The sequence below is a fragment of the Typopeltis vanoorti genome, chromosome 26, assembly GCF_054136105.1.
Source record: "Typopeltis vanoorti isolate ZY-2024b chromosome 26, IOZ_Tvanoo_1.0, whole genome shotgun sequence".
In the NCBI taxonomy this organism is placed as follows: domain Eukaryota; kingdom Metazoa; phylum Arthropoda; class Arachnida; order Uropygi; family Thelyphonidae; genus Typopeltis; species Typopeltis vanoorti.
The window spans coordinates 13450599-13475571 of record NC_143574.1 but is presented as its reverse complement, the minus strand read 5'-3'; the positions used below and the strand labels follow the sequence as shown (position 1 = coordinate 13475571).

Below are 24973 nucleotides of genomic sequence, written 5' to 3'. Positions count from 1 at the left end.
TAGGAAAAAAAGTGTGTTTGGAAATGTAGTATCTGTCCAGTCGTGCTTGGTAGAGTGGCCTATTAGTTGCTGTGGTTGCTGACCTCCATGTGTAGGACTTCTTATCTGGATGTTGATGCCAAAAGACGTCAATGAGTTCATTATCTGGTAATTAGTTTACGGAATTAACAACGCATATAAAGTATATTAATTAAAGGTAACTTTAATGAATAACTTCTATATTTCGGCAATGTCACATTGCCATCTTCGGGAACATAAAGATATGGTATGTGCACTCAGGAACTAACACAAAGCAAATGAGGAAGAAAGCAAGAAACTAATATTGTTCCTAAAGTCCTATTGGTGCCCTCTTGCGGGCTAATTTGGTAGTCTTGGCAGTTGGGCTGAAGTTCTCATAATGAAAGTCTCCCAAATTTGGGGCAGTTTCATGCACCCAAATTTGTTGAGGTTAGGAACGTTTTTTAGAGCTGCTGAAGATTCTTTGAATAATCTTTCGTATTTAAACTTGCTGCGATGGATTATTTTTGTTTTCTTCCAACGAATTTTATGGTGGGTATCTAAGGCATGGTCTGCCAGCCCAGAGTGGCTGTACTGGTGAAACCGGATGTAGTCTTGGTGTTCTGAAATCCTGATATTTGTTGTTCTGCCTGTTTGGCCAAAGTAGGACAGTTTGCAGCTGCAAGGGACCTGGTATACACCAGGTAGGTCTAGGGGAAGTGGTTGGTCTTTGGTAGAGCGAATAAGGGATGCCAACTTTTTATATGGTCTGTAACAGGAAGTAAGGTCATATTTTTTGAGGATATTGGTTATTTTTTCAGAGGTGCCCTGGATGTAGGGGATGGTGATAGACTTGGTGTAATCTTTATTGTGGAGGGGGGAGGGGGGTTGTGGTTTAGAGGTTTTAGTATTTTTTGGATTTTTTTGGGGTTATATCCATTGGCTAAGAAAGTGTTGAGGATGTGGTTTAGTTCAATAGTCAGGGCCTTGTCATCTGAGCAGATTAATTTTGCCCTGTTATATAGTGTTTTTATCACCCCATATTGTTGTGAGGGGGGGGGGATTGCTGGTGAATGTATCTGCCAGTGTGGGTGGGTTTTCTGTAAACAGAGAAAACCAAAGATCCATCAAGCTGGCGGGTGATTAAAGTGTCTAGGAAGGAGAGGGTGTTGTTTTCCTCTTTCTAAGGTGAACTGGACTCTGGGATGTTGTTTGTTTAAGTGTGTTAGGAAGGAGTGGAGTGTGTCTGAGCCATGTGGCCAAATAGCAAACACATCATCCACATAACGAAGCCAAATAGTGGGTTTTTGTGGGGCGGAGTTTAAGGCTTTCTCTTCAAATGTCTCCATAAAGAAATTGGCCAAGGGTGGGGAAAGTGGTGAACCCATGGCTGTCCCCTCTATCTGTTTGTAGAACTTTCCTTGCCAAACGAAATAGCCTGAGTTCATTGTGAACTGAAATAGGGCTGAGATATCGGGAGGAAACTTGGCTTGGATGAGCTCAAGGGTTTCTTTGAGTGGGACATTAGTGAATAGGGAGGAGACATCAAAACTGACCATTATGTCAGTGTGTTGGAGTGTGAGGTTTTCTATACTGGCTTTAAAGTGGGCCGAGTATTTTATGTGTGATGGTGTGTTGTCAGTGTAGTGTGTGAGCGTTTTGGCTAAATGTTTGGCTAATTTATATGTGGGGAATCAATGCCATCCACTATGGGATGCAATGGCACATTTTGTTTATGTATATAACAGGGCAAAATTAATCTGCTCAGATGACAAGGCCCTGACTATTGAACTAAACCACATCCTCAACACTTTCTTAGCCAATGGCTATAACCCCAAAAAAATCCAAAAAGTACTAAAACCTGTAAACCACAACCCTCTCCCCCCCCTCCACAATAAAGATTACACCAAGTCTATCACCATCTCCTACATCCAGGGCACCTCTGAAAAAATAACCAATATCCTCAAAAAATATGACCTTACTTCCTGTTACAGACCATATAAAAAGTTGGCATCCCTTATTCGCTCTACCAAAGACCAACCACTTCCCCTAGACCTACCTGGTGTATACCAGGTCCCTTGCAGCTGCAAATTGTCCTACTTTGGCCAAACAGGCAGAACAACAAATATCAGGATTTCAGAACACCAAGACTACATCCGGTTTCACCAGTACAGCCACTCTGGGCTAGCAGACCATGCTTTAGATACCCACCATAAAATTCGTTGGAAGAAAACAAAAATAATCCATCGCAGCAAGTTTAAATACGAAAGATTATTCAAAGAATCTTCAGCAGCTCTAAAAAACGTTCCTAACCTCAAAAAATTTGGGTGCATGAAACTGCCCCAAATTTGGGAGACTTTCATTATGAGAACTTCAGCCCAACTGCCAAGACTACCAAATTAGCCTGCAAGAGGGCACCATTAGGACTTTAGGAACAATATTAGTTTCTTGCTTTCTTCCTCATTTGCTTTGTGTTAGTTCCTGAGTGCACATACCATATCTTTATGTTCACGAAGATGGCAATGTGACATTGCCGAAATATAGAAGTTATTCATTAAAGTTACCTTTAATTAATATACTTTATATGCGTTGTTAATTCCATAAACTAATTACCAGTTATGTCTAACCAACGTATAAGTCTTACTACTAGAATCGAGTTCATTATCGTTTACCAATGTTTGAAGTTTGTTTGTTAATTGGCTACTATGTTCAGCTCATTGAAGTCTGTCTTTTTCTTGGTTAAGAGTGCAATTAAAGTCTCCAGCTATTATAATATATTCTTGGTCAATACTAGAAAGGTGGTTTTGAATGAAATCCAAGATTTGTGATGCCAGAGCATCCTGCTGTGGTATGTAGATATTGAACACATGCATGGTATTATGGTTGGGTGCCTTTATGTGAGCATACAAGGCTTATCTTGGTATATCAGCAATCACTTTCAGTTTGTAGGGAGATCGATGATGTACACCTAAGTTAGTTCCTGCTCCATGATGTTGTTGGGTTGCAGAGTGCTGTAAGTCATAAGGCCACTCTGCCCATCTTCTGGATAAATTGGATGAGGAGTTGATATTTGTTTCTTGCAGAAGTATTAGGTCTATATGATATTTTTGTACGTGGTCAAGGACTATTCTATTGCGTAAAGCAAAGGCACATCCTCTTTCATTGAGAGAAAAAAGACTCAACGACATTATGTTTATGAATGTTTGATTGCAAGTTTAATCTAATATTGGTCCTGGTATTGTGTTTGTAGCTCATTAATTAGGTAATAGATTCGCTTACCCTGTTAACCTCTGCTCTGCTCTTTTTACATTTCAGTTTCGAGTGTAGATCCTGAAGTTGAGATATTAGTTCCAGGATTCTTGTAGTGTATTTAAGGGCTATAGTTAATTTGTGAGGGGAACCTCTCGCTTTCTGTATGAAGGATGATATCTGCTTCATGGTTAGGGGACCATCACTGTGTGAAAGTTCCCCCTTAGCTTCTTCCTCTTCTAAGTCATCATGTGGAAGTACAGTTTCCTCATCCTCTTGGAACTCTGTTTCTTCTTGACTGGCTGCAGGTGACTAAATGCCATTTTGAGTAGTTTCTTCCATTGGATGAGGTTTTGAATTAGTGGGAGGCTGGGTTGGTGATTCTGGTTGTTGTGTCAAGGGATTGCTTTTAATTAGTTCATCTTGGTCATCTCTGCTGGAAGGATCCGATGTTTTCGTACTGTTTGTTAAGTGTTGTGTGCTATGAGACTTCGTTATCAGAGCTTTGGATCTCACTACTCGACAGAACCTTGTCTTTTCCAGTTAAGGATTTTCTTGGCTCTGCAATTCGTGATGGGGAGAGAATTTTTGGTTTACTTTTTCCTATGCTTTGATTTTCTCTTCAACCAGTTTGCTATTCTGGGCTGGGATGTTTGTTGATGAATCGCTGGTAATATAGGGATATTGTTTCCTAATGTGACAGAAGAAGCACTGTGATGAGAAAGATAAGTAGAAAGTGTAGGTGATTCCATTTATGTCCGTATTGATTAAGTTTGGCAGGTTGTGTAGTGCTTCGTTGTTTGGAAAGTGCATTTATGCCTGTCTTCGGAAACTTTTGACATGAGTAAATTCGGGCTTCTTCGTGGCTGCTGACAATATGCGTATTTTTCCTGTGACAGAACTGTATCTTGATAACATAGATCTGATGAGTTGACGAGGAATTTCAGGGGGGGGACGTTTGATACCGTTACTTTTGTCAGGGCCAGTGATATTGGGGCTACTTTTCGAAATGATAATGTTGATATCGGCGCCTTTTTTTGCAGTACCATTTGTGCCCATGAGATATGGCTGAAATACACCTGCATAGTTCCAGCTACGCAGGAAGCGCCAATGATATTTTTTGGCAGGTACAATTTTGGCGATCGGCGTCAGATATTCTTCTAGTGGGATGTTTTCCTTGGTGGAGGAAATAACAATTCTATTTTCTCGGGAAATGACGTTGGTAACAGTGGTAGTTATTTTTGTGTTAATCAGTTTACTGCTGGCTGATGTGGCATTCGTGTGTGAGATCAGTGTTTTGGCAGGCGATAGGATATTTCCGTTTGATGCAACATTAGCATAAGATTTGAAATTTACTAACCTGTTTTCTGTGTCCATAGCTCCCGTGAACTTTGCTCTTGCTTCCGGGTTCGAAGTCGTAGGGGATCTTTGCTTTGATGAGTCAATGATAGTACAGGAATGTGCGGTTGCTATGGTAGGTAATTCTTCGCCACCGAGAGCCGCAGGTGGCGAAGAAGGAATTATGGCATCAAAATTGAAGATATATAGGAACTCATACAGCAGGAGAAGAAAACTGTCATAAATCACGGACAGCTATCAGATTGGAGAATATATCTATATACAAAACTAATTCGTTCCTTGCGGACAAACGTATAAAAGGTGGAAGAAGGCAGGAACGGTATGAACGCACGTGCAACACCTTGGCCGCCCTAGCGGATTGGTAGATAGATATTTTTTATTTCAGGATTAACTGGTTTTGGTTCTCCGCTGTCAGGCAGAGAGGTTACATGCTCATTTATTTGATACAGGATTTTCCAGTGAAGTGGTTTGGTTGGACTCTTGTATTCGAGTGCTGTAGATTTTGTTTATATTGCAGGGTGTAAATCTCTCCGATGCATTGTTGGTTTTTATTAAAAAGATGATAAGCACTGAATCTTCTGCATCAGGAGGACGAGCCTCTCTAGATATAATTATTATTACTATTCCTGACACGTCCAAGGAGGCTGAAAACTCTTCGCGGGAGGACACCTACAACTGTTTCAACTGCCTCAAACACTACACCGAACCTCTACTACGAATTATCTTCATGAACGCCATTTACCGCCCACCTCCGCCACCACCACAACTAGTATTTTTTGTCTGTAAATTGCGTGTGTTCTGAAGGGCCAATTTCTCTGTATGCCAGATGAAAAACCCGAGTTTCCGGGAGAAAAAAAAACTGCTACCTTCGTACGAGATCCGCTAACTCACCCTCGATTGAAAATCGTCCAGATAAAGATTCCTAAAGTGATAAATCCGGTTATTATTAATAATTACCGGTTAAAGTGAATAATTCCTAGCGGAATGTTTGGTTAGGTTAGGTTAGGTTAGTTTATAATGAAAAAAAGTAAGGAAAGTACTTCTTTTACATTCAATGAAATCAGAAATCATTATAAACTAACCTAACCTAACCTAAACTAACCTGGATGTAGCATGTTGAACCAGAGTGTAGTCATGGTTGGTCATGGACAGATTAATGGGGATGAAAGATAGACGTTGTTGTGGGCCGAGCTTAATGATTGCTGGCAGATAAATGGGGATAATAGATAAATCAGAGAGGAACTGATCAGCGTTTTTCTACATTGATGAGGAAAGAGGTACAGCAACTACGTTTATCTAAGATCCCCATTCATCTACCCACAACAACTTTTATTTGTTATCTCCATTTATCTGCCCGCAATCATTAAGCTAGGCTCACAACTTTCTTTTTTTTTTCGGCACACAACTTTTTTTTTCTTTCTTTTGTTAGGTTAGGTTAGTTTATTTCTGATTTCATTGAGTGCAAAAGAAGTACTTTCCTTACTTTTTTCATTATAAACTAACCTAACCTAACCTATGCTGTTATAATTCTATTGAGCATGAAAACCTATAAACATGTTTTTATTACATTTGCCAGACTCCTCTAGGAATTATTCACTTGAACCGGTTAAAGTGATTAATTCTCTTAAATTATTCACTTTAACCGGTAATTATTAATAATAAACGGATTTATCACTTTAACCGTAACATATATACAGAAAATCAGAGCATTCGAAATGAAATATTGTTGAGATAAATTATATAAGAATAACAGTTGTTCTAAGACGATATTACACTTTTCGTTCCAATGACAGTTATTTTGAGATGATACCATCCCTTACACGAAAATAACAGTTGCTATAAGACATTATATATTCACATGAAAGTAACAGATGATCATTATTCACACTGTTAAGCACAAAAATCTCTTTTTGCCTCCTTTCTTTGGGAAGGGGGAGCAATGATGTCACATCTAAGATGGAAAATCGACTGTGATACAGTCGGCCTACACAGCCAGGAGTTGATTCCTTGGATTCCAGTCTTGGTGGAAAAGGTTCTAGGGTGTGGTTTTGTCTGTGCGATGATGCTCTTGTAGGATAGGACTTTTCACCGTTTGTTGAAGGCCACCTCTCTCTGTGAAACTGTTATGTTGTCTGATCAAATGTCTTTTTGACTCTGCATGGACAAGATTGTGTAGCCAACCGCATGCTAAAGCTGCCGTTTACTGAGACGAACGGATTAACTGAGTGTTGACGGGACATTCTAAGTAGATATGCTGGACTGTCCCTGCTTGGTAGCAGAATAGACAGTTACTGAAACATCCGGGTTCAATTTCCGTAATATAGTTGGAGTGGGTAGTGCATTGTGCGACATTCCCCCACTGAATATCTGCGTCGGGTTTGGTGGCTTTTGTGCGATATGGTAGGTCCCAGTGAAGTATTGTTTGGTGGAATGATACTTCATCCCACCAAACGATACTTGTTGGTTTTATTAAAAAAGATAGGCACCGAATCTTCTGCATCAGGAGGACAGAGCCTCTATAGATAGATAGATATACAGAAAATCAGAGCATTCGAAATGAAATGCTTAAGGAAAAAGATGAATAATACCCACTGGTCAGAACCCAAAACAAATGAGCAAGTTAAACGCGAATTAAACCTCAGAGAAGATATCACAGATATAATTTTTAAACAATAATTAAGATGGTTTGGACCTTTGCAGAGAATGTCCTCTCGGAGATTACTGAACATAGCCTTGAGCCCGAATCATGGAAAAAAGAATCAAGAGGCAGACCAAAAAGAAACTTGTTACAGTCTTTGAATAAAGGTATTTCTAAGAATATGATTTTCACTATTATTCCACAAAAATAAACTATCACATAGAATAAGAAGCTACTTTTTTTTACTTTCTCGACTAGTTTTGTGAAATTCTTTTGTTTCACTTCATCAGGATAATTACATGAACTCTGTTGACAAAAAACGGTAATCAATCTGTTTTGCTTGTTGCCATACTAATACTTGATGTTTTGTATCTATTACCAATCCTGATTTCTGTCTTCTTTAGTTCTCAACTTCCTTAAAGTTTTCTGGTCGGCGTAACTCTCCAGACTTGTCTATCTGTCACATACAGTATAAACCACAACTACAGCTGATCTTGTAGACAACTGGTCTTTTAAGTGGCGGATATGGAGGGTTAAGAAGTTTCATATGATTAGCGATCTTGTGGATTAGGTAGAAGGTGGCCTTTATATTTTGTTGACACAACCTTGTTAGTTTGTCTGTGAGCGATTGTACACAATCTTACTAGAAATACTGTTACAACTTCTGTACACCACTGCACTGCCCACAGAACTAGGATGGTTCTGTAAGTGGCGCTATGCGCAGCCAACATTCACTTGTTTATCAGTAGTGTGAGAGTGGTCTAGCTATACGGGTTAGCATGCAGTTTGCGGATTATGAGAACTGTGTAGCACTTCACAGGTTTGGAATGCAGCCACCTGTTATTTTCAACATGTTGAAACTCTCGGGATCAGTAGGATGTTTGGTATCTGACCACCAAAGAACAGGTCGACCACGTTACGTTAGGACGCAACATGAGGGCTGTGTAGGCATGCCGTAATCGTGTGAGAACGCAGAAAGTGCGTTCCGAGAAATGAACGTTTCGCAGAGAACGATGTCACGTGTTCTAACTGATGACTTCAGGGTGAGATAATATTGTTCTTTCTACTGGATACTTCCTAACACCACAACATATGTGGCAGAAGGTTTAAAATCAAAGGCACTTCTTCGCCGATACGAAAACAAGAGACAGAAGTATCTCCTTCACACATGAGAAGGTTTTCATCATTGAAGAGTCATCTAACTGCCAAAACTATCGGGTATATGCCGCGGATGATCACACAGCACGTGCCATATTACCCAGGATTCAGAGAAGTCATCATCCCACGTCATGATGGTTTGATGGGGATGACGTATCAAGAGTTATTCAAGTTGCATTTCTGCGAGAAAAGGATCAAAACCTCCGCCAAAGTATATCAAGACACCATGCTGGAACCTGTGGCACGGCTCCTGAATCATCCCTTGTTTCATGGTAATCAGAGAACCTTCCAACAGAATTCAGCTCCTGCACACACACAAGGTGAGGACCAAACAACAGCGGTTGGAGGCGAATGTGCACGACCACACATCACCATCTGATTGCCCGTCTGGAAGTCCTGATCTGAATCCGTTCGACTTCATATTGTGGTTGGAGCTTGAGAGAGTAGCCTGTAAGAAACAACACACCAGCATTGCCATCCTAAAGGTGGATTTGGAGCGAGCACTGACAGCGTTCCCATTGGCTGTTGTACTTGCCATCTTCTATATGTGGCCTCAGAGACTTCATGCGTACATGAAGGCAAAAGGACATTTCGAACATTGAGTGCTGCTATACGCACAATATACATGTGGTTTGTATGTGCTGAAAACTGGAATGATTTACTGATAGATTAAAAGTTTATGCGCAGTTCAGGTCGTAACAGTATTTTTAGCTAGACGAGATATATATGGGAGAATCACTGCGCCTCTAAAGTCTTGGTTTTCCTCTTCATATGATTGTTTTAGAGATTGATGTAAGATTTTTTTATTAATGTTGTATTGTAGCAAGTTTGTTGGTAAGATTAAATTCAGATATTGTAACTCTTCATTCGTTTTTTCTGTGTTAGTAGAAATTCTGTAAGCCCTATAGCGCAAGGAACAGGATGATGCCTATTTTTATGCGCCTTGCAGTGATGGGATATGTAACGTCACTACAAGCTTTTTTGTATGTTGAACCTATCCACGAGAGGTTGGTTGATCAATCTATGGTATATTAGTACCGAATATGGGCAATAGGTTGAGAAAGGAGGAACTTGTTTACATGTGATTTAAAAGACTGTATATTGTATTCCTTAGGAAACAGAACAGGGGTGGAGGAGGAAAAGAAACTTTTCTGCAGGTTACATGGTTCACTGTGAAGGAATGTTCAGCAGAAGCTGCATGTATTCCAACGAGCTTAGTACTAAGTGGGGAAATTATTGAAACGATTTCGGATGAACATTTCCCATGGGAATATTTGTAGAATACACATTGCAGAAACCAAACGTCTGTGCGAAACTGGGGGAATGAGTTGGTAAAGGTTGGGTTGTTAATAAGTCTGATTGCTCTCCTCTGTATTGAGTAAACCATTTTGAGGGAGCTGTTAGGAGTTCTACCCCATATGTGAGAGCAGTATTCAATAGCTGGGTGGATTTGTGATTTGTATAAAATTAACAGGTGTTTAAGAGTGAAGTAACATCTTAAGCGAAATATAAATCTTAGATTTTTAGAAGCTGCAGAAGCAATGGTTGTGATGTGTTTATGCCAGGAGAGGCTTGATATCAGGGTAAGTCCAAGAAGAGAAATCTCAAATTGCATGGAAATTTGGGTGTTGTTAAAAATAATACTAGGAGAAAATGTTTCTTTTTTTATGAGAAATTAGAAAGAACTGGGTTTTATTAGCATTGAAATTGGCACGAGGTTATCTGTATCCCATTGGACGATGGCTTAAATATCAAAATTCAGGGAGATGGTGGTTGATGTTCTTTAGGTTGATGTGAGTTGTGTAGAGTAAGATTTATCAAATGAAAGAGAGGAGTGCAAGTGCTGTCATCTGCAAAGTTGTGTATTAGGTTGGAGGTCAACTGAAGTAAGTCATTGATATATAGCAGGATGAGGATTGGCAAGAGGACAGAACCTTGTGAAACCCAGGCAATAGTTGAATGGTGAGAGGATAAGGAACCATCCCCCATCACACACAGTGTGGGTCCAGACAGAAAGCTGGCAATCCAACTACAGAAGTTCTGAGACAGACCAAACTATGGTAGTTTGCTTAGTAAGCCTTTGTGCCAGATCCGCTCGAAAGCTTTGGAAATATCAAGTGCAACCACTTGGGATTCCCCAGACTTCTCCATGGCATTTGTCCAGAGATTTGTGAAGATCTGTTGATCTTCAGCGACGGAATCCATGCTGGCGGTCATTTATTAGATGGGTGGTTTCAAGGTAGTGTAGGAGTCTGGAGTTGATAATTTTTTCCATTAGTTTAGACAGGACTGAGGTGAGCGAAATAGGCTGGTAGTTGGACAGCAGTGACTTGTTGTCATTCTTGGGAATGGGTTGAATATAGGCCACTTTCCAGGCTGGGATAGATACCAGTGAAGTAAGTGAGTATATACAGGTGACATAAGATAGGAGTCTGTTCTGTTGCACAAACCTGCAGGACAATTGGAGGAATGCCATCAGTGCCAGTAGACGTTTTTGTGTCTAATTTGGTTCTGATCTCTTTCTGGTAAAAGGATATAGGGCATTGTACGTTGGGTAACTGGGATGGTTTGGGGTATTTACCATTTTCAATTATGCATGCATTGGAAGCAAAATGTGAAGCTGGGTGATTGGAATTTTCGATGGGTGATGATGAAATAGAGCAATCTGGATATGAACAGGGGTGGCAGTAGTGTTGGGCAGAAGTTACGACGAATTGCTCTGGCGAGAGACCAGAAGGCTCGGCTGCCGTTTGGAGAGGCTGCTAGTTTCCTGCTTTTTGCTCTTTCAAACTCTGTTTTGGAAGCATGGATTTTTTTTTTTTTGAATCTATTTTGGGCTTGAGTATAAGCTCTAAAGGAGGATGAAGTTCTTCATTTGAGGCATTTATGGTATGTTTCGTTTTATCGTTTGTACAGCTTTGGTACATCTTTTGGAGAACTAAGGTTTAGTTATGGAATAGCAGTTCAGGATTGTGTTGGGGATGTAAGTTTACATGCCTCTGAGGATTACTTTGGCAATAAGTTCGGTGCATAAGTTTAGGTTGAAAGGTAAAAGGTAAAAGCAGGTTAGTCGGTTGAAAAAACCTTTTAGAATCTCATCACATGCGAGAAATATTTACATGATCTATTCAGCTAAAGATGAGTTAGCGAGATGTGTTACATGGAGAGAGCATTATTCTTCCCTCGGAAACCAAGGCTTTTTGTCCGACATTACAAGCAAATCGGCTAGATAATACACACAGTTAACAGATATTAAATTGAACTTCCACTATATGGAATGCTTTGGCATTTCGGATTGTACATTTAAAAAGTCTCATCAAGATTTCTTTCACTGTTATTTGAATAACTAACAGGCCTCAATTTGCTAACATTTTTGTATTTTGCAGGCAGTGAAGCAGAATTGGATTAGTCGTCCAATTCGAAAACCCTCTGTCACCCATATAGTTGAAATTGGGGATCTTGGGAGCGACAAAGTCACAACATTAGTTCTAGTGATTCGTATTCCAGAAGATATGCCATCTCAAATTCCCTACGGATTTGTGCTGCCACCGAGACGAAAAGCAAATAAAAATAAAAGTCTGAAGAATTACATTACAGAAAGTATCGCGCGATATGTAAGTTCATTTATTAATTCAGTGGAATTTTTAGAAAAGTTTACAATACCGGACAATGAATTAGAAACCTTTATGCAAATATAAGTAAACGTCACTTACGCAGCGTATATCAAAAAGACTTGATCATGTGCGTTACCACGTGTTCTAGGCAACTATTTAAATAATGCTGATATCACAGGTGTTTAATCAGTGGAAAAATAACCCACATTGCTTGTCTAAGAGGCGTAACTGTGGTTCTGAGACAGTCCGTCAGGAACGAGATTGCAGTCGTCTTTTACGGACAATCAGTACTTCCTATGTGCAGCAATATTGACAAGCATTTAACAAAGGCTATTGGCAGTCTCATGTCTGTACGGAAAGCGAAAATATACGACGTTTCTGATTTAGTGGCCGGTATGTGTAATATGAAGTTATTATACAGATTACATAAAAGTTTTATAATGTGCATAGAGATGTTTAAATATATATTTAATACGATAATATTTTATTTTCATTTATATTTTGTATGCAGACATGCGTGCATGTTATATACATGCACGCATGTATATATTCAATGGTAGATGTCTGTTGTCCTGGGGAGAATGGTATTTGTTCCTGTAGCGCTAGACCGCTCTAGAAAGAACATTATAAATTCGATTTTCTTCGCTGACTAAAGGAACCTTTTTTATACATATAGGACTTTCTTTGGCATTTTTCTGAGTTAGTTATTCTTTGTCATGGACAGGTTGGGTTTTTCTCTTGGAAACTCGGGATTTTACCCATGCTTTTCAAAAAAAAAAAAAAAAAAAATCAACCCTTGAACTCACACTGTTACTGACAGTAATACAAGGTTTTAGGATCACAATATGATGGTAGCTGTTTGCATAGCTTCTCTTGAGAAAGCCTCATTATTATAGACAATAATAGAAGTGTTTGGGTGTAGGGCCACGGAATAGTGGTTGTCTGTCGTATTGATTGATAACTTGAACCATCAACGAAGACCAAAGGATGAAGGCTACCCATCTGTCTTCAAAAGGAGTGCTAAAATCTACTGCTTGGAAAGTCAACAGACAGCATAGTGTGAGAAACAAACAGCGATAGCGCCCACCTTAATAAAATCTATGACCTCATTTCGGTGCGATGACTACAGCAATCCTATGAGGTTTATTTTTCTGCAAGTGTATGATAGCGATCAATTGGAATTTTGGACCATTCTTCCCGTAGGCAAGTAATGAGGTCCTGGACTGGTGTGGAGTGGATGTACCTTAACCTCACTGGATACTCCAATTCATCCCCCAGATGTTCAATCGGATTGAGATCAAGGCTCTGTGGGGACCAGTGTGGTGACGTTTGTATCTACAAACATGCAGTTACAGCAGTAGCCTTATGATACAGTGCTTTGTCTTGCTGAAAAAGATAGTGGTTAGTTCCGTCGAAACGCCACAAAGTTGGAAGCATTGCATTCTCCAGAATATTCAGATACCTCTCGGAATTCACTGTTCATTCATGGCGCTACAAAGGTAATAGGCCAAACCAGAAAAAATAGAACCATATTATCATACTGTCACCTCCGGATTTCATAGTTGGGATTACTCACTCTAGTAAGAAACGTTCACCGGGGATCCGCCTCACTCACATCCATCTATCTGCTCGATAGTGGGTGTAGAGTGATGGCATTATTTATAACATTATTTATCGCTCCATAACACAGCTTTCCAAGCTTCTAAGTCCCACTCTACACGCAATTTACATCACTGAAGACGACGTTGTATGTCTGTTGGGACAATATTGAGCTTGCATATTGCGGTCGTACTATGGATATCCATGTTGTGAACCTCGGTACTGAATGGTTTTGTGCAGATTCGTGTTCCGATCGATGCCCGGAAATCTGCATTCAACGCGTTAGCCTACGGATAGCGGTTTTTTCATATCATCCTTCGTAGTGTTAGACCCTCAATGGAGAACTTTACAATTAAATTCTTTATTCAGGGTTTATTTCTTTATGTTATGCGATGATGTGTAGTCCATATGTACCGTATATTAAATTTATTACTGTATAACTGAAATGAGAAGTAGAGAATTTTGTGTGAAAATAGTAAGAATTATGTAAAGGGATTGTTAAGTTATTTGTAAATCCCATTAAGCTATCTAGTACATTACGAAATTTCCAGAAAGATAATAAGTAGTAATCCGGAATAATCGCGTGTAATCTGTATGAGTTGAGCGTACCGATGGAGGCTGTACCTACGCGTAAGGTGACGTCAGAACCTGGATTAGGGTAACCTAACAGATTAGGGAGAGTGTAGGATCACCCAAGGGGCATAAACGATGGGGTTTGTGGGTAAAAAACACATCGAATAGAGGGCGCCCAAAAGGGTGAATAAAAGACGATGGGCGCCATATTACGGGGCTTTTTCTTCTTCGGTTCCTGGATTCCAGTTTAAGGGTTTTTGTCGGGGGATTCGTGAGAGAGCGGTGGGTCGACTACATTGATGTCGGACGAAGAGGCCTATTCTTGAGAATTTCTAAGCGAAGCTGATCGTGTTATGACGGCCTATGCAGAATCGAGCCTTCGAATAAAGTCCCATCGAGGAGAACGGAGAAAATTTCCTGTGGAGCGGTAGACAGCACACCACAGTCTGGAAATGATTCAAAGAAAAGCGTAGTGCATCGCCAGGAAAAGATGGCCGATAACTATAACTATACATGAAATCTGAAAGGATCCGGTAATGTAAAGAATTTCATATGTTAAAAATCGCTTAAAAGAATAAGAAATTTGTGTATACTGTATACTAAGGACACTAATAGAGAACTTTTAAGTGAGAATTTGATTGAATTAGTTACGACCACGTGGAACAAAGAAGAATTGTTGATTGGCAGTATTTTGATTGAGAATAGCTAGGCTTGACTAATGAAATTTAGAATTAAGATGGTTGTTGATCGAGTATTAATGAAAGTGTTCAATGCGTGTTCTGTGAATAACTTGTGAAAGGAATTATATCCTAGTAGTGTTATGCTTACAATTAATCTTATCCTTTCGTAACTGAAGGATTTAGCTTACTCAAATTTATTGTTGTGATTTAGTATGAACCTTAACTTAGAGTGAGTTTTGTTCTATTGAGTATTTGAATTTTCCTAACTGTAAATGTTTTATGTTTTTCCAATAAACATGTTTTGTACCTTATACCTGAGTTTATGCCTGATTACGAATTCAAACCACCACTTATGAAATAGAACTTTTTTGAGGGAAGGAATTATATATTATTGCTTAAGTGAGATTCAGGTCACGACTGCTAACTGAATCTGCACAGCGCTAGCGTAACATTAATAATTGTATATATATATATATATATATATATATATATATATATATATATATCCCTTTTGAATTTGGACTTGTTTCCATGAACAAGAGCCTCTTCTGTTATAGGATATTGGCTGGCGCAGCATAAAAATAAATTTTGCCAATATCCAAAAAAGGAAATAGTACTGAATTAATATTTTAAAGGCACAACAGTAGATTAGAAAGCGGACTATTTAAAGGTAGAACAAGGTATAATATACAGAAAGTAACAGTAGCATCCTACAGTCGTTCGGTGAGTTGTCCATTGCATATCCCACTTGCAGTTGACTCCCTGGGCTTCCATCTCAGTATGGTGTCACTAATTGTTGTTGACCTGGGATGATCCAATTTTTCAATAGTTTGCCCAACGGATAGGCCAGCAACATGGCATCCCATTAGAACGCCTCTTTCAAACTCCGATAGTTCCGTTCTCTCAGCCATTTCACCCGCACGCAGTTGCGCTGACCTCGGAGCATCATATTCCTCCAATTTATGTCGGCTACAAACACATGAATCGTTACATGGCACGATGCGCCTTGTCTGTAGGGGGTTGGCCGTTGACTTCGTTTTAATGGCTACTTGCTTTGGCAATACAAGGCATTAGAGGATTTATTTTTTAAAACCTGGTAGGTTACGTGAACATGCACATATATAAGAATGGTTATTAATGAAAATAAATTATCTTATTACCCCCAAAGTGTAAGCAAAACTCTTTTAGCCCTAGCTTTCTGAAAATCGGTAGTCAAGTGGCCTCTACTCTGTAGTCGTTAACTGATAACAGACAACTTCCGGTTTATCATATTCTTAACTGTGACATTTCTGAAATTCATAGTGTATAATTAATTGCTCCTTTAATTTACTCATTTGAAGACTTGAATCCGTTGATGACTTGATTCATATTGTATGCATTTTGATATCGAACGAAAACCAAACGTTAAATCCTGTACTGTAAATCATTCTTATTATTCGATACAATAAACAGAACTTTGATTTACAGGATACTACTCAGAAGGAAACCCAAGACATGTCAAGAAACAGTTCGTTTTCTACTCTCATCGAACTTTGGAACAGTTCTTTGCCTTTCCTTTATTCTCAAGATATTTCTTCGCCTGTTACAGCTGCTGATAACAGAGCTACCAATATTTCTTGGAAACATTCAACATGCGAAACGGCATCACCGATTAATAATGCACATATGGAGTATGCTGTAAGTATAATAATATTATTCTACATGATGATATCGTACTATTAAGTAATTTCTGGTATCGATAACAAAGTTCTATTGTTGTTCCTTGAATCCAACTAATTGACTGGATGGAATTACTATCAAATCAGTTAAGACGACGAGGCTAATGTATTTTGTCTATTACTTGCGTTCTATTACTTGTTTCCAAAGAAAGTTGAAAATTCCTTATTAAAAGTTCCTTGCTTCCTAGACAGGATGTAAATACCGGTATTTCCAACTGAAGCCCAAATGTCGCCCAAAAGTGAAATGTACTACAAGAAGTAGCAGAAACTGGTGAGCTATTAATTCATGAGTGCGCTGCTTTGCTAATGTAAACTGATATAATTTTAGTGATATAGAGGAAAAATTTGAAACACGCTTGTGAATCTCGGAACTCTGTGCTTCCTCTTCATTTAATTTCCTAATATTATCCACGCTACCGGCCAAGACGTCTATAGACGTCAAGGTTATCATGGATGCGAAGTGTATATTAAAATTGTAATACCATTAACATTAACTTGAAATATTTGATGGATACGAAGCGTATGAGGATGCGTAAACACCGAAGTGTGAATGAGTGGATTAAAATATTTAAATAAATTAAAGAAAAAAATTACAAACAGTCGAACAGATGTGACATCAAAAATGTCAGTGTAGCTACTCTCGGCGAAACAAGGTTACTATCAGTGGAATTCCAAAGGGTAGACATGATGTTTCTGCCCTTGAAGTCATCCCCAGTAGACTGCAATTCCATAAAGTTTGCTCAAAATGGATTCCTTTTGATCAACTGTAAACAGCTTTTAAATCTAAGAGACAGGGCAGTTCTACTAATGATAGAGAGCTTGCGTCCAGTTAAAGCAGAAGCTCATGAAAGCAAAATTGGTATTAATACCCATGTAGCAGTGTGTATGAGGCTATCTGGTATGAAGTGGAGATTAACAGGATGGAATATATGGTGGAGATGTTGCTACAGACCTAGCAATTCGGTTGCTGGTGAAGATTGAATGCAACACCAAATTACTGTGATGGACACTAAATTAGTGTTCATTATCGGTGACTAATTATCCAAACATTAATTGGGTAGAAATCTCATGATAAGAATGAAGAGTTTATTGGGTTCTTGCAAGACAACTTTCTCAAGCAGCATGACAAAAAAGTAACTCGAATACAAAGAGAGATGGATTTGATCATATCATCAGAACGGGTCTCAGTTAAGAATATTGCTATTTTGCTACCAATTGGTGACAGTGATCATGCCATACTTTCCTGGCAAGCAGTTAATTATGTAGATGTTTTAATTAGAACAGGTCACATACTGGACGAAATAAGCAGGAAATTATGATCAACTAAGCAGAATATTATCTTTGGTCCCATGGTATCATCTGCTGAATGGAAAAAATATCAGTCATGCATAGAAATATTTGAAAAAGGTCCTTAAACGAGGAAGTATCCAAATGTAATGTGATGGATGAGAAACTTTAGTAGGAGATCCACAAGAAAATGATGTAGAAGGAATCGTGAGAATAAAAGTGAGAGGAGGTATGAAATATATAAAACGGAGGTCAGAAAAGATACGAATACTGTGTTGAAAGCTAAATCGAGTTACCAAAAGATTTGATAACCCGATTTACCTGAATTAAGCAATTCAAAAGAATTTTATGGTTATGTTACAAGAAAAAAGAAAGAATAAATGTTCAGTGCTACTACATTGCATGAGAAGACAGAGGTTTATGAGAATGAGTTTGAACAGTTGCATAACCTAAATAAGAATTTGGGACAGATGAACCAGTGTGTCTAACAGGGTTCATTCCTATCGACCTATCAGTGTCTCTGGTGTGGCGGTGAAGATTTTAGAGAAGTTGGTAAAAACTCGCATACTAGCTTGTCTGTCTATCCGAAATGGATAGACAGACAAGCTAGACTGAAAGCCACAACATGGGTTTACCAAAAGGAGGTCATTTTAGTCATTTGCTCATATTTTATAACAATGTTAAGGCCGAGTTGAATATAGGGAATAGATATACGACGATACTGGGATTGTGCTAAGGCATTTGATAGAATAGCACATGAACGGCTGTTGCATAAACTGGAGAATATGGGTTTGGAACATTAACTCTTGACTTTGATAAGTGGATGGTTGATAGATATCAAAAAGTGGTATACAGTGGATGTGGATCTGTCAGATTTAAGGTGGCCAGTGGTGTACCCCAGGGTTCATTCCTTAGGACATTGTCGTTCAGTCTATACATTACATTAATGATATTAGGGAGGTTCTAACATGAGATGTTCAATCTTTGCTGATAATGCGAAGACAGGCAGGACAAATAGGGATGCTACTGATATCCGGTACTTACAGAATTATTTGAGTTGGCCGAAAATTAGGACAAATGAAAATGACTATCAGTTCATGTTAGTAAGTATAAAAGGTATGCACTTTGGCGTGATGAAATTTCCGACGGCATATTATATTAGCGGAATTATGCTACAAGAATCTTATCAGGGTAGGAATCTTGGTGTTATGGTGGATAGGAATTTGAACTTCAAAGGTTACATAGAAAAAAATGCAATCATTTTGCTTTTTTAAGTGCTTCATAAGACCATACGTGGACTATTATGAGGATTTTGGTCTCTTAGGTGCTGAGGGGATAAAGAAGCTGTGGAAAGTGTTACAATGATTGTATCGGGATTACAGAAGGTAGAATATATGAGAACAGATTGAGAGTATATGGACTGCAGACTGGTTAACAGGAGAAATAGAGGTGTTATGATAGAGGTTAATAAACTTTTGAATAGGTGTTATAGGATATCGGCTGATGAAATTTTTCGTTATATGGAAGATGGGGAGAGAACACTGGAACATCCATGGAAGATACGTTTGTTTGCAGTTAAGAAAGGGGTAAGAGTTAGATTTTTCTCTCACAGAGCAGCAATTGAGTGAAACACTGTCTGTTGAAATAATGAGTGCATCTAGTGTGAATTAGCTGGTTTGGGTGATGTATGGCCTCCCTCAAAGTGTCCTTGACTGCTTCTTGCAGGTCTCAGATAATAATAATAATAATAATGTTGCCCTATTGAAACACTTTGTTAATAGATGATGTCTTTCTCCACAATGAACCAAGAACAGAATTTGGAATGCAAACACACGATATCTCCCATCAAGAAAAAAGGTTCAAATCAAAACCTTCAGTGGGAATAGTGTGACGTCACTTTGCTGGAATTCACCCAATGATCAGTTCCTGAATACTAACAGGGATGAAATGGGACATCACACAGTGCAAACAGATGCTTCCATGGCAAGCTGAATTGAACAATTGCAAGTAAACTTCGACTGCTATCAAATTCTACCATATCTTATATTACAGTGACTTTTCCAAACTATAGAAACAATCTAAATATTAACGTCCTAAAGAGACCTGAGTTGGAATCCCGTGTATGGAACGAATAATTTTTATAACGGTTTATGCTAAAATAAAGGGCCCGAAGGCATCATTTCGGCGATGAAAAATTATATAAATCAAGTGGATATTAAATCCAACATTATTTCAAAGCCGAATACAGAAACTATAAAAGGTTAGTACGTAATTTATCTAGAGAGCTTATGGGAACACACTCGCCGGCATTTATGAGTTGTCCTAGCTGGATTTTATAGGAAAGATGATCACTTTGCCCAATCGTTCATATATTCGTCTCCTATTGGTCCATTTTGATAAGGTTTCACTGGCCTGAGAGCTGTTTCAAACTGGTTGGTTTTCGTCGGAGATCAGGCAGAAACCTTAAGAGAGCAATAAGTCACATTACCAAGGAACTCGAAGTGTCGGAGAGGTGTATTTTTCGAAAACAAACCACTTAATATACATAATATACAGTATATTCTTCATAAGTCTAAGCTGCTTCGGCTGTAATCTTAAATGATAATAATAATAACAACAACAATGACCACCCTACAGTAGGCTCCTTGCATTCCAGACATAGTGCCATCGAATTATCACATGGCTTGGCTGGTTAACTTAAAAGAATCTCGAAGAATCTTTCGACAGCAATGACAAACGAATTATTATTATTATTTCTAAGGAGGTATTTAAGGAATTAATGTACAGTGCTTACAGAAAACTATGAGAAAAGACATTTCAGTATGGATTATGTCCACCCCGAACTGCAAAGTAGCACTGACAATGTCGTACCATGCTTAGCAGCAAGTGATTCAGGAGTTATTGATGCAAACCGGCCTACTCCTCCTTCGGAGCAATGATAAGGCCTTCTTTGTTCTCTGGAGGGGAATTTCGAGTAGCAGTATATCTCCCTATTGCGTCCCAAACGTGTTCTATGGGGTTCAGATTCGGGGAACGTGCTGGCCATTTGATCGATTTATATCCTCTGTTTCCAAAGTATCTCCACTGTTCGTGTACGATGTGGCGTGGCATTATTCCATAAAAGTGAATTCTTAGCCTACAGCACCACGGAACAATCGAATATGACGTTGAAGATCGTTGCCATATTGTTCAGTCATAGTCCTTTTTCCAGCACTTGTAGCTCAGTGCTTCCATTAAGCATAATGCCTCCCCACACCACGACCCAGCACCGCCGTATCTATCCTTTTCAAGAACATTCTCGTGACGGTAAGTAGTACCACTCTCACCCCTAATCCAATGTTATCTAGAATCGGAGGAAAGACTAAAACAACTATCATCAGCAAAGAGCACATCAGCCCATTAGTGTCTTGTAAAATTTTTATGGACACACCACTGAAAACGTGCTCTAGGATGAGCTGTAGATAAAGCGATGCAAGCAACAGGCCTTAGGATAAATTGGCCTGTTTGTCACTGATGTCTTGCCACATTTTGTTGAGAAATCCGGGTATCTATTCTTGAATGAAGCCCACTTGCAAAATGACCTGCCGTGGTGCGCCGATTAGGTTTTGCTGTTATAACTAAAAATCTGTCTTCGTGCTCCATGGTGGAGCCAGAGCAGCCTCTTAGCAAACTCTGGAACACATTCCATTGATTTGAAACGCTGTCCAGAGCATGGATACAACGCTATGTGAGATTCCAAACTCTCTGGCAATATTAGTAATTCGGCAGTCTTCTTGAAGCTTTCCAATAATTCTTTGCCGGGTGAAATCATCTAGATTCTAGATGATGCCTTTACAAGACATTGAAATTTACAACTTTATTCCTTCAGAAAATGAGCTTCCTTCAAACATAACTGACTTAGCGCAGCCTTTTGCCTTTTAACGTGTTGAGTGCTGCCACATCACCCTCTTTGTGCGCGATTCGAAAATTTCAATGTACTCGCTTTCTACTCGAAATCGTCAATTATATAAATTGCCACAAGCTGATTTGTCTAAATTTGCAATTGTTATTTTTAGGAATAGTGTTTGTCCATAGTTTTTTGACACCAGTTCAAATGTACGTGGGCTGTTCAATAAGTAATAAGATTAATTTTACTGTGGCGAAACCACTCATCACAATATTAATTTCTGTGGAATAAAGAAATGTTGCTGTCTGTATTAACAAAGAGGTTGATAGATGGCGTATACGGACTGATGTGCCAGAGTGTCACGTGACTAAACAAGCTTGTTTCGGAGCGCCTACGAGGCGCGACCAGTCTTCGAAATTGAAGCGTCCTTGGAACAGCATTATGCGATTAAATTTTGTGTGCGTTTGCAAAAATCGGCATCGGACACTTTTAACATGATACGCGAAGCTTTCCACGATGAAGCAATGTCGAGGGCAAGTGTTTTTCGCTGGCATAAAACTTTTAAGGAAGGAAGGCAAAATGTGGAAGATCGTGAACGTGAGGGAAGACCTTCAACGTCCATTACAGAGACAGTGATCAACACAGCAGCGATTATCATCAAGCACGTCAAGAGGAAGCGTCCATTGCTGAAGAATGGCTTCTTATTGCACCACGATAATGCAAGGCCACATATTGCTGGTTGTGTAGTGGACGTTTTGAAGAACAACAACACAGATATCCTACCATACCCTCCATACAGTCCTGATCTCGCACAGCGCGATTTCTGGCTGTTTCCCCAGCCCAAGAAACCACTAAGAGGCCGCCATTTCGAAAGCAACAAAGTATGTGTAAAAGCTGCTGAGGCGGTTTTGAAAGAACTCTCAAAAAACGGACTCATTCTCTATTTGCTATTTTCAATAGCCAATGTCTATCAGACGGGTTACTATCTTAAAAGGGTGATTCACAAATAAAGCAAATAAATAAACGAACAAACCTTGAAGGGTTATTCATTTATTTGTTTCCTTGTATCAAAAAAATCAGCTAATGCCTTTTTATTCCCATATATAAGGAGTAGATGAGGCCGTTTTAGCCCTATTTAACTTTTGGAGACTGAGTGGGCAGTTCAATCTCCACTGGTAGCCAATCACAGATAGCTGGCCCAAGGCTATCACTAATTAAGCGGCACACAGTGAAGAGAATGGCTCAACAAATGCCGCAATCTCGTGGTGCATAACCCTAACACAATTTATTTAATGTCTGAAATAGTGTGGGTTCTACGGTCAATTTTCTTGAGTTTACGGGACGAAAAACCAGAGTTTCAGGGAGAGAAAACCCGCTTGCCCATGCCACAGATCGACTAATTCCTTGCATTTCAATGATAATTATTATAACAATATAAAGCGCCTGTGTAGCTCAGTGGAAGTAGCGTTTGTACTCCACGATGCTTGACCGCACAAAGGAAGACTTGGGTTAGAATCCAGTTGGCAACTGGAGACAAGAGTACATTTTCTGTCTTTTTTCGCCGCTTTCCGAGTTAGTCGATCTCTGGCACAGGAAAACGTTTTTTTTTTCTTTCAGGAAACTTGCGTTTTTCGTCCTGTAAGCGGAAGAAAATTGACCGTGGAACCCACACTATTTACAGGCATTAAAAATATTGTATTAAGGCCACATGTTGTTAGCTGTCTCTTCACTGTGTGCCGATTAAATTCGTGATAGTCTTGGGCCAGCTATCTGATTACTAGCAGTGGAGATTGAACTGTCCACTCAGCTTCAAATGTTAGATAGGGCTAAAAGGCATTAGCTAATTTTTTTTAAAAAATATAAAAAAATAGGTTGCAGAAAGTTAAATATTGTTTCAGAATCTAGTAAAATTTTGCCTTTTACGTATCTTGTTAAGGGTGTATAATAAATAATTTGGCTTACAGTAATTAATGGATGTTTTATCTATTTTTCTAGGCAGAGAAACGACAAAGAAAAAAGTCAGTTCTTAGATATCAAAAGTTTAGAGTCTTTAAAGTATCCGAAGAAGAAGAAAACAAAATGAGAGGAAAACACAATACCTCTACAGAACATTCAGCAGATAATCCTGAAAAGTGCAATGTTAATCTTGCAGACGAAAACTTACAATTTGAAAATGAGACGACTTGTTTAACAATGAAAAAAGATTCGGTACAATTTAATAATAGTCACCACACTGACTGTCACAAAACTGTTAAAAGTGAAGGTGAAATAGAATTAAAAATTCTACCCTAAAATAGCCCAATCTCGGAGTTCATCCAGTCATCGGAAGTCATCGATTTGAAAGACCTGATCATATATGCATAGATGACATATGAAATATATTAGGATATACTACAATATGTTTGTAGTATATCCTCAGGGTTAGTCAAACACCCTACATTGGATTTATTTATCATAAAATGTTTAGTAGCTGCAATGGTCTCCAGGCTCTTACTTACCTTAGTCAACAAATAAACAAACGCCTGTGAAGTTTATAAAAAAATCCTTTTCTGTATACTGTGGTAAAGCAAAAATATAATGCCATATATCTTACCTGTTGGAATAGAAGCAGCTTTAAGTATGACAATGCCTGATAGAAACAATCAGACCACACTACTCCAAACTGCCAGAGTTTTTTCTCTGGCAATAATACTTATTGCTAGAATCGTCTACGCGATTTCATTTTCATGGAAAGTACGAAATTAGCAGATTTCAAGATGTACAAAATTTCCACTTACATATGCAGAGAGAGTTCACTCAGCATATTTCATAAATACAAATGAAAGCACTTATTTCTGGTCCTATCATACAACACGAACCTGGATCATTTGTTTTCAAAATCAACTTAGGGGAAAATACATTGTATTAAACTCAGTGAGCTTCCAAATAAAATTTGGAAGGTCAGTTTGTGAAAAATCTGAGCTTTAGCTTTTATTTGCGGCAAATACACTGATCTCCATGAATTAAGGAACAGAGAACAATCACGATAACTCACAAACGATTTGATTAATTTTCCTGCATTTCGGTGAAAAACAGTATGGTATGAGATGTGAAAGAAGCAAACCCAAGATTGTAAATAAATAGTTTAATTCATTAACAAATAGCCACATGAAGACAATGATCGAAAGCAAAAGCTCAATCCTCACAGAAATACCACGCTCACAACGATATTTCGT

General features: G+C 38.8%; 1 protein-coding gene across 1 annotated transcript in view; it reads left to right on the top strand.

The window, feature by feature from the left end:
• Window positions 1-24234, top strand: part of LOC150092340 (sodium- and chloride-dependent GABA transporter 1-like) — a 247537-nt gene extending 223303 nt beyond the window's left edge. Inside the window, exons 15-17 of the mRNA XM_090414962.1 lie at window positions 11788-12015; window positions 16335-16544; window positions 23754-24234. Of these exons, the coding sequence (XP_090271088.1) occupies window positions 11788-12015; window positions 16335-16544; window positions 23754-24050 (735 nt within the window). The 3' untranslated portion in view covers window positions 24051-24234. The remainder of the gene's footprint in view (window positions 1-11787; window positions 12016-16334; window positions 16545-23753) is intronic.
• Window positions 24235-24973: the final 739 nt, after the last annotated feature.